Below are 17,029 nucleotides of genomic sequence, written 5' to 3'. Positions count from 1 at the left end.
GTTCCCCATTGGTTATTTTGTGTTCCCCTGTCCAGGAAGGACCCTGGTTGTCCCATGACTGCTCAGTTCTTCGGCAGTCCCACAGCCATGTGGCTGGAGAATAAAGATCTCTGAAACTTCTATCAAGAATCGGTCCCTATTTCTTTCCATGGGCCTCGCTGTCTGATGCATGTTGCAGAAATCCCCACTGCAACAGGATTTTCCTAGTGGCAAAACTGATTTAGAAGATTCCCCTGCCTATTTCTGTTTCCTATACTGTGAGCTTCTATGTTCCCAGCTGTACAAATACACTGACACAACTGTTTAAAAGTCATGGGTGGGGCACAGTCTAAGCCAGGTTTTGCCTTTTTTTTTTTTAAATCACAAGGAACAGTAAGTGGTATGAGGGTGGGTGAAAGGGTTTTTTTTCAGTGATTTTTGTCACTGAAGAACTGTGAGCATGGAACACACTTCTACTGGCATCTCATCAGCTAGCAGACACCAAGGTTTCAAAAACAAAAAACCAAACAACAACTCACACATAGCATCTGCAACATACAGAGCCCAGATCTCTAGGTAACATAAACAAGGTTCTTATGCTTTGTGTTTTCTAAGCTCTTCTGACAAAATTTTTAATCTTGCTTGAATTGCATTTTAATAAAGTTGCTTTTTATAAATCTTACTACTTTGTCTTGAAGGATAATTTTCAGTGACCCGTATCACTCCTTCTGTTTTTCTACATGGCAGCAAATCTTATATGGGATAGACCAGCTCATGTTTAAAGTGGCTTTCAAACCAAGGATCCTCTTTGGTTGTAAGTGTTGAGAGACAGTTGTTTAATATAGTAAGTTTTACATAAGAGTAAGATATTTAGAGTTATATCATGTGATATAGTATGCTCTTTGCTTAGGTTTACTTGCTTAGCGTGAGTAGCTGAATTTTTTTGAAGTCTTAGGCTGTAAACTGTGAACTTACACCTAGGTATGATTTTGGCTGGCAATTAATTATTAATTTTTCTTCTTAGTAGCTGGTACAGTGCTGAGTTATGGATTTACTGTAAGAATAGTGTGGATGACTCACTGATGTTTTAGTTGTTGCTATGTATTTTGCTCTGCCCATGAGCAGGTGCACAAGTAGTGAGAAAGGAGTCAAAAGGGGCACCTGTCAGCTCTTTGGAGCTGCCCACAGTAAAAGGACTCCAGTCCTTGCAGTTAAAGTCTGGGATGGTGTGTATGTGGCTCCTTGAATGGCGTGAGAATGCTTGGGCAGTGGCTTCTCCTCTAACAGGTATGGCATTTGTGCTATGAACTGAAAGGACCTCCACAGTCAACTTCCTATCATGAAGGAGCTAAAACCTGTCCAAATGGGAGCCCAGCAGCCAAATGCCTCTAAGGATTTGGTCCTCAGATGTCTCAGTTTGTAAAACCTGTGCTATTAGCCATGCAGGAATAAGAGGGCATAGCAGCAAATATGGGTTACCTACGCATCTGGAAAGCAGAATTAGACCTTGACTAAATATAAAAACTAGGTAACCAAGCACACACAGTAAGAAGCAAGGCTATAAAGACTTTCTCTGATTTTGAAAAAAAGAAGTTTAACACAAAACCTTGCTAGAGAACGGAGTTTAAAAAGTTAAAGGGGGAAGGGAAAGGGCAATAACCAAATATATTAATCTTTTGGAGGAGGTAATTTCATTTTTCTTTGAAAGATAGGCCCTGACCATGGCTTTTTGTCTCTGACAGATGGCTCTCAATGTTTTATTAGTATTCTGGGTTCTGATTGGCACATCATCTCTAGGGATAGCTCTCATCCTATCCATCCCCCGCATATACCTAAAATATGTATTTAATTGTATGGCTCTGAAAAGAACAAAACCTTCAAAAAACCTAATGTTATATCAGTCAAGCCCTCCATGAAGTTTCCATTCTAAGAGAGTTATTAAAGGGAAGCAAATAAACAAAGGTCCATCTCTAACAATTTCACATCAAACTGGTTTTGAAAGATAGAAAAGAACAATGGCTTTAAAATATTTTAATAAATGCTTCCCTTTAGGATGGAAAAACAATAGAAGAAAAAAAAAGCTAGTGTTTCAGAAGTACTTTCACCATATTTTAAAAAATACTTTGGAATTTAGACATGATACACACTTAAAAACATATCCCTCACTGCTCAAAAACATAGAGCCATCAATTAGATATACAGTGATAGGTGAAATGCAACACTCAGAATGAACGCAGTGGTTTCCTATAAAATTACACTTCGCACAAAAGGGGCCTATTTTCTCCTAAGTCTAACTTTTTCTAGTGGCCTAACAAAATGAGAAATTATTACTATATTTTTTTATAATCTGCAACATTGAAAGTGCATGTAATAATGTCATTTCAGTACAAATTACAAAATCCAGACAGTTTACTTTTTTTCAGGGGGTGGCAGGGAGTGGAGATACTTTATTATTTCTATAAAGAAGAATTACATTGGCATTCATTCCTTGGTTTGCTTCAATAAGTTGCACTAATCAAAATTCTAATTAGCAATAGTGTGCAGTAGTGACCACCACAGTGGTATGTAGAGCTACTTTCCTAATTTCTTCAGAAGTGGCAATCATATTGGAGAACTCTGACTAACCAGCACGAAACAATGGAAGAAATTTCTACCAAGAAATGACATATAAACCACCATCCTTCAATGCCTTTTGTACCCAATTCTACAAACGCACAGTTTTTCAATTGAATATTTTGGCAATTAGCATTGAAAAATTTCAATAATCAGTGCAACACAGAGATATTTTTGTTCATGTAATGGAGGTGAAAAATACTTACCATATTATTAGCCCAAGCAATTAAGTGTCCTCTCCATTTTACATTTCTTATATTTCCTTCTCCTTCATGTAAAACTGAAGGCTTCCATCTATTCATCCACCCTCTTTCATATAACAGCAACTATGAAGAAGTGCAACAATAAATATTTCTGTGACACAGTGCAGTATGCAAACATGGGAATTATTTTTTCTTCATTATTCCATACTCTGTTTGCATTTAAGGGCAATGAAAAATACACACCTATCACAAAACAAAAGCAAATACAATCAAACATTCTGATATAGTATATGTACATCAAGCATCTTGTATATTACAGAATTCCAGTTAAGTTTCAATAATATTAAGAGGAAAGCCTTTCATCAAGTTTCTCCAAGGAATAGTAATTATAATTATTTACCTTTTAAAGATAAAGAAATTAAGGTATTTCAGAACCTAAGCCTACAGCACTAGTGACAACACTTCAGAAAATTGGTAAAGAAACCAGGTCACCTCACGATCTCGAGATCCAACGATCTCATCATAGGCTGCTTACCGCCAAAAAAACTAGGTAGTGAAAGAAAATTATCAAAGATACCCAAGCCTGTGACCTTTTTCTTGGCTCCATGCAGAACTACACAGCCTTCCATAGGGGTCTAGAGATGTTGTGTTTTAGTCCCACATCTGCAAACTGCACTGTACCACAAATGCTGCTGATTGTAAAACTTGTGTCATTGGTAATCCCAGGTTCTGCAACTAAGGAAGGTATTTTAGAATATCTAAATGCATAAGAGTTGTTATAAGATGCTTTTCAGCAGCAAAGAAAAACCCATCTACATGCAGAAAGTCTGCACAGAAAGACAGTCCAACTGGTTGGTTGGAGCATGGTGCTAATAACACCAAGGTCCCAGGTTCAATCCATTTATGGGCCATTCACTTAAGAGCTGGACTTGATGATCCTTGTGGGTCCCTTCCAAATCAGTGTATTCTGATTCTGTATGTTTCAGAAAGTTATTTAATAGGATTACACGGAATCACTCTGAGAGATGCGAAGTGCAGCACTTGGAGGGGATACCTAAGTCAGGAGCCGAAGCATCTACAGAGACCACACTCTAAGGTATCAGCCCTGCTAACTTTCGCATGAGTACGCCCACATATGAACATATGCACAACCTGGACCTGAGCTCACACCTCACACTGGAAGGTGTGAAATAGCTGCCTGCAAGGATTTCTACCATGCTAAAACCCAAATGGAGTACTCTTGTTGCTAATATTTCCTGTCTAAGATCCAACTGTACTCACTTTTTTATATATGGTTTCCCGCCACTTGTATTTGGATAAATACGTCAAATGTTAGGACACTAGTTGTTTAAAACAAGATCTTTTAGCAAAATACGAGATTTTAACGGCAATTATCAGACTGCCTCTCTCTCCTACTAAAGCCAGCAGATGGCACCAGAAGACAAGTATTTTCTCCAAGAGTTTAAAGCCAGCACCAGGTAGGGTAGTCTATTGAGAAGTTTTTGTGTGAAGTGAGCTGCAGACATCAAACACAAGCAAAGTGATTTTGCGTCCTTTACATAGGTCACATGAAGGCACACCTTTTAGACAGTATAGATTTTTCTTCCCACATACGAAAAAGCTACTGAGTAACTCTCACAGAACATGTTATTTTTACAGCTACGAGGGCAAGCCACTGAAAACAGGCTAACATCTATGCTCATAAGGCAGTGCTATATGGAGGGATTTCCATTAGAAGACTGGTAGATAGATGTTAAGCACAGGAGCAGCCCTCAGCGCAAATCAATAATCTCCACTCAGATGCTAAAGATGTCATTAAAAACTAAGTGCTATGCTAATCCAGATTTGAAAATTACTTTTTTCCTAGTTTACTAACCCCTAAAGAGAAGCTGGACAGAAGAAAAACTGCTGCTTGGATGCTTCTTTCAATGCCATCCAATAAAGACAGCAGCAAAATATATGGTATTTGCATTGTGACTTACTGGACAAAGATGCAAAACCTGATGTGGATGATATGAAAGGTTAAACCTGGCTGATGTCAATTATATTAATTGTACTTGGAATTTTTTCTGCTTGTGACTGAACCATGATTTAAATTAATTTATTATACTCAAGATCCAGAGCAAACCTGGTATGACACTTTGCATCTTTTTTGTTATTCATGGTTTGTGAACATCATGCCTTTTCATGACTCTTGAGTAACAAACTGCAAGGAAAAGTAAGTGATCTGAGAAAGAACTGGTGAAGACAGAAGATAATTTGAAAAATCCTTCAGTCTGTGCTCAACTCTAAGAACACAACTAAATTTTCAGACCAAGGCAGTAGAAGACAACAGGCTGATATTGCCTATAATAAGGATGTAAAATGAATCTGAATCACTGTAATACCCTGAATTCCCTGTTTCAGATCAGCAGCTGAAATAGGTCCAACACTGAGGCCAAAGGCCACTCCACACTGTGGCTTCAAAAAAATAATATATTTATTCTCAAAACATGCTTAACTAATTTATCTCCAGTGCAATTATCTGTGTGCTATTGATATATATATACTGTGATTTATTTATTATTTCTTAGAGCAATGACACCTGGAAATTGAATTTGTGAACCCAGAACTTTCCTATGTGTTTTGGAATGGTTGTCTACTGAAGGCATCTCTCTCAAAATAAGCAGACTAATTTCTTTCTTAGTCTTCATCTCCACATTGAAATGTTTATCACACCAGAAAGTAATTTAAAACTTCAAAAGAAGACATGTAAGAAGAAATCCACAGTTTCTGGAGGGGTTCTTCCTACCACCTCCCTCTCTTTTTGGTAGGGGAAAAATATTTTAGGACTTTAATTGCCATAAATCCTGTACTATGGTAGTCAGCATTCACAGTACTTATATTTCAACAGCAGCCAAAATCCCACTTTCTTGCCTTCTCTGCAATAGAGTTTGTTTTCCCCATTTTTCATTTGGCTCATAAAACTTTCTAGTACTTTGTTACATACAATACAGTTGTGCTTAGAACACACTTCCAGTGTATCTTGCATGCACGCAATTTGATAATACAGCTAAAATAAAATAACCTTTAACTTCAAGGTCCCCACCCACACTGCTTCATAGTACATCGCAATCTTCTGCTAGCTCACTAATTATTTTGTGAGTCTTCTTAACTGCTTATGATTGTCCACCAGATCATTAAGAAAAATGACACACGGAAATGTATGAGACAAGAGGATGGAGCAGGACACTTTTTGGTTCTAAAAATAAGCGGATATATTTCTCTTGGATTAGTGAATACGTCTCTTCATATCTTTCACTAATAGGAGATTAGTCTCCACCTAAAATAGCTCAAAACTCTGTTTTAGAGTGCATCTGCTAAAGAGAATAGAGTGCTTGGATTTAATGCAGCCTGTCATGCAATTAGCATTAACACTAATTACACGTAATCCTGGTCTTATACTATGTACAGGAATTCCCAATCCTCTGAACAAAGAGGTGAATGATTGCAGCTTTGGTAGTATCAACATGGTGAAGTAATTCAATTTAATGTATTCTCACTACCAATTAGTAGCTTCAATACACTGAAATAAAAGATGTCTGTTCTCACAGAAATTTCAAAGGAAACACACTTTTACCGATGCCTAGCATCACTACTTTGTTTCAACATAGCCTTGTTGGAGGTTAGGGTTTTCCCTTTTGTTTTTCTTTCCCTTAAGGAATTTCCGCCCATTTTGGTGCTACGGAACTATAACGACCAGGTACTTAAGAGACAAAAGAAGTTGCCAAACTCACGGGAGGAGGGCATCTGGCTGCACTTCTGTTATCTGAGGGTTTCTCTCTGAGGGGCAGAGATACTCGAGAACTGGGCTGGGGAAAAGAGGGCTGGGGCAGCTATTACTTTTCTTGCCTCTTGGCTTCTGAGGAGGACGGTGGGAACTGCTGCTTTGGGGAGGGAATGCGCTGCCATCGCGAGAGCCCAGCCCGGTCCTGCTTGGGCTGTGGGGTGAGCCTTTGCTCGTGACAGCAGCCACTGAACTGGGACCTTATCAACACCCTACCTCACCAAACAAAGGACCCTTCACCACCTGCTCAGGTGCCTCAGGGGAAACCCTGGGATCCCCGAGCCCCCTCCCCTCCAAGGGAGCCTCTCCTGGCTGTGTTTGGGAGCCGGGCTGCCGCTGCCCAGCCCTGCCGTTTCTCTGCCACTGCTCCGGGTTTTTTGCCACACTATAGCCATGCACCCCCGGCCAGCCGGGACACCCCGCGGCGCCTGCCACAGCTGCCGAGTGTCTGATATATCTCGTCTACCACTCTGAGACTTTGCTCATCCCTGCCTTCCCAGCTTGCTACTCTGAGGTTCCTGCTACAGCTCCTTTTGCTGTCCAGAGGGAGCACGAGGATCAGCTTCCCTTGTGACTTCCTAAAGGAAGCCTCTTTTCCCTCCCGCTAGCCACCCGAGCCGCCATTACCCGTGTGGAGAGGTGGCTGAGCTCGCGCCACAGCGCCCCCTGCAGCCGCGGGGGAATCATCGCACCTGCCCTGCCCGGCCGGGAGCCACCAGCGCCCCTGCCGGCTGCGGCCGTGACTGCAGCAAAGGGGAAAGGGCCTGACAGCCGAGAGAAGGCTGGTACTGGGTTTCTGGTTTCGTTTGTTGTTGCTGCCATCGTTGTTGTTTGTCTTGTTATACATACTAGTAAAGAACAGTTATTCCTTTTCCCATATCTTTGCCTGAAAGCCCCTTAATTTCAAAATTATAATAATTTGGAGGGAAGGGGGTAATATTTTCCATTCCAAGGGAGGCTTCTGCCTTCCTTAGCAGACACCTGTCTTTCAAAACAAGACACGCCTTCTATGTAAAGATTTGAAGAAGTTTTAGTGAAGTGAAGAAAAAAAGGCTTAAACTGCAATTTGTAACTGAAGAGCCACTTTTCACTTCCTTTCTGCAGAACTGTTGGATTAGTTTTTATTTCACAAAATTAAAATTAGGAAAAAAGTCCCTTTTAAGGGACAAGTAATTTCCTTGTCCTATTCTTTGTCTAAGTGTGAAGATAAGCCTACCTGTGGCATTTGTCCCATGTTTTGGCACCTCTGTCACCACTTTCACCTCAGCTAGGCAAGACCACAAAACCTAAGATGCTATTTCCATGGTTACAAGTGATCACTAGAGCTAGTTATTGTTTTCAGCATAAAACCAGTATTTACAGACACAGCCAAGATTAACAGATACCAGAGAGTAACACAGAACAGCATGCTGCATGAAGACTTACTGTTTAATAGTTCATCCCTAGGAAAACATATAGCAGCAATAAAAAATTACACTTTCTATTTGAAACAGACGATGGACTGGATGAGCTCAAACAAGGCAGAGAATAATGTAAGCCTCAAGCTTTCAGCTGAAGATGAGCTTTCAAGATTTTGTCACAAAATGTTGTCTAAGGAGCTGGGGTGTGAACAGGGAGGAGGGCAGCGAGTGCAGTCAAGGGAAATCAAGCAAGGAGGCAGAGGCAGACAGCAGCATCGGGAGGTTATGCGATGGCAACAGTGAGAGATGAAACAGGAGCTACTGCTGTAGTTCATGGACAGAGAAGCTAGAAATTTTGAGATACTTAATACAAACAAATGCCATTGGACTTTTATTAGGCTTCACTTTTAATAACTCAACTGCCACATTCCAGCTGTTGCCTATTCACAAAGAGCTACAGAATTAACACCTTGAAAAGCAAATCCTGCAGTCTTGCAGGCAGAGACATACATTTCATATACTTGGATCCTCTTTGCTTGCCACCTCAGGCAATGAAAAAAAGGGTTCTACACAGACATTTGAAAAATACACAACTATGGATTACATGCACATAGGACTATGATCCATTCACTTTACACAAACCAAATTTATTACAGCACAAGGAGAATTTTTGTTTCAGTGATAAAGAAGAAGTGCATATCCAAATACCCACAAAGAAGTAATGTAAGCAAAAAAAAAAAAATGCTTATTAAGCAAACAGGACATACTACATATCAAAGTCTCATCTGCTCAATAATATGGGATACATCTGGGCATTATACATTGCAGCAAGGACATCGCAGACCGGTATTATTGTGGTTTGCTTGCTGCTACAGTTTGTTTCCTACTTATGGTAAATTATCCAATGCATGGACAGAAATTGCCATAGTATTTACTCCTTTTTCACTTAAATCAGACCTTTGAGTATTTACTGACTGACATTTTGTAGCTTACAAAGCAATCTGCCTTTCTTGTCTGGTACTCTTCTACCCAACATAATGCCAAACAGCTGACTATCTGCTTTCTAAAAATGGACTGTGCTGCAAACAGCATCCTGACAATTTAATAATTAGTCAAAGTAGTTCAGTTATTATGAAGTACATGTCAGAGGGTTCAGAGGTAAGGTCATCTACTTACTCACCACGCAAAGTGCATCTGCTGACACTAAAAAGCAACAATTAAAAAAAAAATCTGAGATACTCCTTGGCAGACTTGACTTTAACATACAAATTCCACTACCCCTAATAGCAGTCACAGATCCCCAAGAATGCTGTTTCTCTTCCCATTTGTGCACCGTTTGCAATCACCATCCTTTCTCTGTGTATGTTGTTGCTCCATCTGGAGTGGAAAGAAATTAAGACTGTCTTGTTTTGCATCTCAGGTAGAAGGTACCATGGGTCCAGGCCAGGATTCTGACACTGAAATAGTTTTTTTTTTTCTTTTTAAAATGAGAAATTTGCCCCAGGTAACACTAAGTTCTCCCTGCTTTTATAAAAGACAAAGAAAAAAAGAGTCTTACATTTAAACACAAGCACTGATATGTTTAAATGTTAATCCTGGGAGGATAAGTGGGACAAACATGATCAGACACACCTGTATTCAAAAACCAGTTCTTATAATGTATCTTCTCCAGCAATAGAAACACATACAATATTAAAAAATGTTTTTAAATATATATATATATTTCCTATATATATATATATATATATACACACAAACACACACATATATATGTATTAAAACCCCCATGAATATATTATATAGATACAGACACAGATAGATATATAGAGATGAGACTGTTGACAGTCACATGGTAAATCTGCAGTTTTATTTTGGTTCTCTAGCCCTTAAAATGGTTCAGATTGGATATGCAAATCAATACTTATTATACAAATCATATGTCCTAGGCAAATGAGGAGACCCATTCCTTTTGAATATTCCGTATCCTTTATGATACGCAATACTCTACTCCTATAATTCAGAATACATTTGCTTTATTTGTGCTGGGTCCCCACTACCATGCTAGGCAGAGAAGCCTCAAGAAACCGCTTCAATAGCACACATTCAGCAGAGTGATTCAATCATTTCAGAGAACTCACTCTCCTAAGAATTTCACTACAAAAACCTTTGTGTCTAGTTACTGACATTAATAGGGATGATGTCTCTGCCGAGAGAGTAATCTCAACTTGTCCTGCTCGCCTAAGTTATCGTTACATAAGACACAGTAACTGATACCTTGACTTTGGAACTGAAATAATCTTCAGTCTTCTTTCTTTGTTAGTTCTGTCTTTTTAACCCTCACAACATAATGGGTACTTGAACTTCACAATAACGTTCATTTAGTTGATGTATTGGGAAAGACCAGCACTCTAAGAGTTAAATCAAGAACACCTTGTTTTCAGCTTTACCACCCTCATTTAGTTGGCTTTTACCCTGTTATTTTTTGAGATTAGACCCTTTTTTAAAAGGTAGAAGGTTATGGCCTTCAATAGCACAGTATTTGTCTTTTCCCTTGCTTTGAAGCTCTATTGTCTGCTTTGGACAGAAATGCCCTGTTATTTACAATATACAGTATCATCATTTCAGGGTTACTATCATCTGCCAAATCTGCACAATGGAGCTATGGTTAATTGCAGAGATCAGGAGGGAGATAGGGAAGCACCTTCTTTTAGTACGTACCTAATGCTTCTCACTGCAATAGTGTCAATTTCCACAGTACCTGTCTTATTTCTAGGCACATATAATAATCATTCACTAAAAAAATGTGTGAAATAGGCTTTTCCAACCCAAAACAGAAGGCAATGATATTATCTCAAGCTTAATAGAAGTTATTTTCTTTTAAAAACTAGTGTTTTAGTAAGCAAACAATTTGAATAGGTTAATTAGTTCGTAATACATTTTAGAGAAAAGCTTTTCTACATGCCTACTTAAGCAAAGTTAAGCAACCATATAAACATATGCACAGTAGAGTTAAGCTTACAACAATTCACAATGATTACCCCAGTTACCCCAGGGAACACTGCTCTGAAGTCAGCTTTAGGTCAGGCTGAGCTTCTAAGATGTAGCAAACCCCAGTATTACACAGCCAATTCACCCAAGTTCCAGACATCCACCTGTGTAGGGAACTGAGGACCTGCACTGTGCATCCCTGAAGCATGTCGCTAGGGTTTTTTTCCCCCTTCTGTCTCTAGAACATTTCCAGGATGCCCTGCAGTGGATTTTGGAATGGAAAAGTATATTTTTTACACATTTTATATTGTTATGAAGAATATTTTTCTAAAAAAATAAAGGAGAAGCAAACAAAAAACCCCACTAAACTTTAAAAATGCTTATATATATTATGTCACTATTCCCAGAAACCAAAAACAAAGATAGACCCAGCAAGCCTTGGGATTAAGAGTTCACATGATACACACTATGTTTTTTTAATGCACCTCAGGCAAGGAGCATAGCATGAGAGAGCTTTAAGCAAAGCTTTTCTCTTAAGTTTGATCCAAAATGAGGATACTCTTACTGTTACCCTTACTTTGGTGTGGATGAGGACAAAGGCAACATGCCTCCCACCACTACCAGCTATCAGGGATGAAGTCACTGTATACATGCAAAGGCTAAAAGTGCACAGACCTCAGGAGCCACAGGAGGACCTGTCCCCCTCCCTGAAGGAGCTCCCCCAACTGCACAATCTCCAGACACAGGGAGAGAGAGGTGAGGTCCACAGCCTGAGGCTGTATGCTTCAGCCTGCTTCTCCTCACTCTTGTGTTCAGCTCCCCGTTGCCTGCTGCCTCCATACTACTCTTTGATTTCATAGTTAAGGAGAGGTGTAAATGTTCAGAAAAAAAAAAAAGAAAGAAGTAGCTATATTATCAGGTGGAGTTTAGCTTCCTGAATTTTCAAAAAGCATTTTGTTGTTGTTTTTATAAAAGTACGTATGCTCCTCTTGGAGGAAAGGAGAGAAGGGGAAAGGTTTCTACCACAAGGCTAGAGGTTTTATTTGTTGGTTTTGTGTACCAATAAAATCAAATTACAGATGTCAAGAGACATTTGTTTCAATGCTAAATACCTTATGATAAGATGTCAATTAAAGGTTTTCTAAGGAGGAAAGTTCCTCAGCAAAGCATGAATGCATTAAGAATGAGTATACCATTCCCCAGAGGACAGAATATAAAACAACCTGTCAAGTAATCAAAGATAACCAAAGAGAATGTGTTAACTCCCTGATGTTTTTTTCTGTGTGGCATCAGGTGAATGCAAGATCTTTTACCACCTGACGGAGCCCCGTTCTATTAATTCCTTGCTTCTCTCTTTCCATGCCCCTTTTATCAGCACTAAAAAGCTTCACAAACTGGTGGCTGACACAGACACACACTGACTGTGCATTATTTTAAGGACAACACCAACTTCTACCAGACAGAAAAAGCTGTCAAGCACACACGCCACATAAATAAATAAAGCACAGCTATGCTTTGAAAGATATTGAACTGTTAATGAAAATTAAGATGTATTCAGCACTAGAAGTCTGTAGTTCTTACATGCTGGTAAGAGAGAGCAATGGCATTTAGTTTGATGCATCTATGAGGATTTTCATCCTTAATTTGTAACAGAAGGCAACAGAAAATTCCATGAATTCAAGAAACTGTTCCAAATAAAACTTTTCATATTTTGACTGAAAATATGCAATGTGATGTGATATAAGGTACTTGTAGGACCTGGAAAGAGCTGCAATTTGGAAGCCAGAATTGTATCCTACACTAATAAGGCACTTAATGCACATTTAAAACACCAACTGATCCAAATAGAAGACTACCTATCTGTATAGAGATATAAGTGCTTAGAATGGGGTGAGCTCTACTATACCAAGAACTCCCCTTAGTTCATTTGAAAAAAAACCAACAAAACTGTTCACCATGGACAAGAGTCGATGAAGATACTTAGGTTTATTTCCTTAAAATAAAACTCCCAACAAACAAACAAAACCCCACCCCAAAAAATCACCCACAGGTAACACAAGATCAACATGCTTTGTAAAAGATCAGTATTAAGGTCTAACTTCTGCTCCCACTTCAACAAATTAGAACAGAGAAAATCTGGCCTAGGAAATATAAATGACTTTTTTTCAGGCTATGTAGACAGAATGGTATTTCTACTCTGAATCTCAACTTGTTGCAACATGTTTCTAACATAAAAAGTGCACTTTCTCTCCCCCTGAAATCACTTTTAATTAACAATGCTTTAGAATACAATGCTCAAAGAGAAGGAAAAAGCAGAAGTCTTTGTTCTAGGTGTTAAAAGCCTTCTGAGCTATTTCAAAAGGCTATTTAAAGGTAGCCAAAGTTCATTATGACTGCTTACCTTTTTTCCTCCTGTTACAAATTGCTTGAAGTGGGATCTTAAAAAATGAGGATGAACAGCAACAATCTGGGGGTGGTGGGGGAAGGGGGAAAGAGAAGATTGTGGCTTAAATAAGAGTTTACATTAAGCACCACATCACTTTTTAAACTACATAACCCTCTGTCAATTATCAAGTATTACAGCTGAGTTCTTTCTCTGAAGTAAAACCTAGTTGTTTCAGACAACTGTTTGTTTGTTTTTCCTAGAAGAGAAGAAAATTCTTCATATTATATGCTGTATGACAAGCGTGACATTGAGGGCCATGTTACACTGAATAGCTACTTTTCTGTATAGCAGGCAGCAGAATTAGGACCAAACAGAACAGGACTGTTGTGAGCAAGAGTTACCCCAATTAAATCTGGTCTGGGCCTGCCTGCACACATACCTCAGCCCTGTCAGAGACAACACTGTGTAGTATCTTACACAGTCTCTTTGCCTTATGTGTTACATGTCAAGTATGGAGATCCAGCTGTACGAGCAGTGAAGGCACTAGGAGGCAAGCGAGTCGCATCTGGCATTCGTGAAATGTTAATGAACTCATTCCTTTACCCACCCTCCCCCCCGCCCCGCCCCCCCCCCCCCCCCCCGCGCTCTAAAGAGCAGCTGCAACACTGAAGACACCAAGTAGCAAAACGCAAACATTTATGCGCATCACCTTTTCTCCTGCAAGAAATGTTTCTTGTTAAAAAGTACTAGATTTTCCCATAGACCTACTAGAGGTCCTTTTTTCAACAGCCAGGCAGACAAACTTCTCTAAAGCCGAGTTAAACTCAAGTTTTCCCTTCAGATAGGATACATCAATATCACTGCCCATTGCCTTATTTTGAGGCAGGTTTAATGGATATGAACTGGTTCCAAAATATTGACCTCACATTTAGCAGAACCCTCAGAATTTGTATCACAAATCTACAAAGAAATGTATTGGGATAGGTAATGCCTGAAACAGGACAATTTCTCTTTAACTGTCCCTTTTGTATTTGAAAAAGTCAATAATACTTTTTTACAAAACCAAGATTGGCTTTCTTTCCACCTAACCAGATCAAAAGCTTTTATATTGAGATAGAAAACTATTTTCTAGTGACTTAAATAACATTGTAAGGAAGTGGTATTCCTCTTTCTCATTTAGATTGAATGTGATCTTTCTGTTATTAAAGACACCACCACCACACTAAAGATTAAAACAAGCACTTACTTTAATAGGACAGTCAAATGTTTCATGAAACTCTTCTGCTGAATATAATCCAAACACTTGCACCTGAAAAAGTGTATTGAAAACCAAATGTATTTACCTAATTTACACTGAACAATTAACACTGAAAGTAAAAACCTAACAACTAGAAGATGAATTTGAATGCTAACAGTGACATCTTTTTTTCCTAAAGGAAGACACAATTAACAATTCAGAGCTATTTGATACAGCTTGATCTTCTACTGTGACATATCTCTAATATTTGCAGCAGTACAAAAGTACTTTTGTGAATATTTTCCCTCACCATTTTTTGTGAATATTTTTTTGTTGTTGTTACAATCACAGTAAAAACTGTAAGTTCCATTTGCTTTAGGCTGATGAAATCTGTTTAACAGATAGCAACCTAACTATGGTAAGAACAACAGAATAACATTCAGGAGAAAATAAATTAAAAATTCTTCCTTTCTGAGAAAGAATGGTAGGATTCTTTTCCCTCCAAGCAATACATGGTTTACAGAAGAAAAGAAATTTGTGACAATAAAGCAAAACCACCCTGAAATCCAAGTCCCATATATTTCTAGGCATCCTCTCCTCCTCCCAAGCACATACAGTGCTATTTTGTTTTATTCCATGATCACTGGAAATGTCTTTCTCTGAAGAATCCTCCCTTCTCATTTATGTCATTTATATGGTATCAGTACATTTAACAGTCAGCAATGGAGTCACAACCGTAGGCAATCAGAATATCTATCAGAATTAATCCATCTGAAGAAGCGTCAACATTGAATTTAAAAAAAAAAAGTTTCTACTGTCCAGAGAATTAACAGATTTCTAAAATGTTTCCTTGCCTTTAGTTCTGAACAAGTACAGAGATATCAGGTGTTTATGAAATATTATTAGACTCATATTATATGACTACAGAATAAGGTCTCTCATGATTATTTTAAGTACAACCCTCTTTTGGACTCATTTCTCTTCATTCAAAAAACAATATTCCCTTTCCTAATTCTCAGATGAGACAGTTGACAACCCAGTTCCTGCAGAATTTAGGAATAAAACGGGGCTGAAGACTTATGGCCAGGAATTAGTAACTGATTTACTAACTATGATTTCCAGAAAGAATAATAACTGGTTTGCTTTTTCATTATGTTTTTAAGACGTTTCCACCCACTGTGAGAAGTCGTTGAAAACTCATCCCAGAAGGAATGAACACCTCTGGAAGAAGGGAGAAAAGAAGAGCATCCCATGGAGCAATCAGTGAGGAAATGTATCTGACAGCAAATCTACTTAAGAAGGCTCTCAGACAGGCTCTCATTATTTTCTGGAAAATTTTCTGGAGAAGGTAATCCCTTCAGTAACTCTGCTCTGCATGTTCAGCATTGGACTCTTAAGTTCTAAAAGACCCTTTAACCTTATTTCTTTCTTCTCATCATGATTCCTTCAGGAGGGAAAATAAAAAAATATTAGTAACAAAAAAATATAAATCCCTTTTGAGAAAGACCTGAAGAATGAAGTCAGTAAATACCAGTAAAGGGCCACAACAAGTGAGACTTAATAGCTCTAAAAAGATCAATTCAGAGGACAAGAACCCCCAAAATTCCTGCAGACAGCCAAGAAGAGAGTAAAAATATTGAACTTCATGGAAACTACAAGAGGAACTAAGCCATCAGCAAGGAACTAGGACATCCTTAGAGTAGCTCAAAGTTCAGCAGCCTCAGTGAAGTTAAAAACATCTAAAACCACCTCATTTCCCTCTCAAGCTTGTCTCCTGGATACATCTCCTAAGCAGCATTATCAGCTCAGTCCATTACTCATTAGTGAATATACTGCCTCTAACAACATGCTTTAAAAATACTTCTGCATGCACTTTGTAGGGCTGAGCTACTGCTCCAAAGGATTAGAAAAATCAATATTTGGAGACTGAGATGTATCACAAAGCTGTGATTATGTAAGCCAGCCAAAGGGTTGTATTTGAATTGGACCTGGCTGTGAGCCTAGAAAACCTTTGGGCTGATGTCTAGAGGATTTTGCTTTCTGGGTTTTTGTTTTCATCAGTTGGCATATCATATTCAATACAACAGCCTACACAAAATAAGAATCAGGAAAGAGAAAACAAGACAGAGAAAAGAAAGGAAAAAGAAAAAAAAAAGAAAATACATGGTTAAAACATAACACTGCAAATTCTGCGAAAACAGAATCCTCAAAAATTACAAAACAGTCCTCTCAAATTAAAAGTAATTAATCAAAATCAGCAACAGTACCTTCAACATTTTCCTAATATATCACTGCATATGGCAATATGATATTTCTTTTCAAGTACGAAAACAAAATGGAGTGAGCTAAGAGGAAAAAACAACTCTGCAAAAAATACATGTTACCATGTTTACTCTA

General features: G+C 38.5%; 1 protein-coding gene across 6 annotated transcripts in view; it reads right to left on the bottom strand.

Annotated features, from left to right (window-relative positions):
• VPS41 (VPS41 subunit of HOPS complex) overlaps window positions 1-17,029 on the bottom strand; it is a gene marked incomplete at its 5' end in the record, with an annotated part of 111,984 nt that overhangs the window by 44,517 nt on the left and 50,438 nt on the right. For 4 of the 6 annotated variants that reach the window (XM_082295268.1, XM_082295269.1, XM_082295270.1 and 1 more), the window contains 3 exons: window positions 2,799-2,918; window positions 13,411-13,476; window positions 14,642-14,704. In XM_082295268.1, the coding sequence (XP_082151394.1) occupies window positions 2,799-2,918; window positions 13,411-13,476; window positions 14,642-14,704 (249 nt within the window). The remainder of the gene's footprint in view (window positions 1-2,798; window positions 2,919-13,410; window positions 13,477-14,641; window positions 14,705-17,029) is intronic. The other 2 variants (XM_082295272.1, XM_082295273.1) reach the window with 1 other exon arrangement.

The sequence above is a fragment of the Coloeus monedula genome (assembly GCF_965178545.1).
Source record: "Coloeus monedula genome assembly, chromosome: 1".
NCBI classification, from domain to species: domain Eukaryota; kingdom Metazoa; phylum Chordata; class Aves; order Passeriformes; family Corvidae; genus Coloeus; species Coloeus monedula.
The sequence above is the reverse complement of the archived record's forward strand: the minus strand, read 5'-3'. Positions and strand labels throughout refer to the sequence as shown.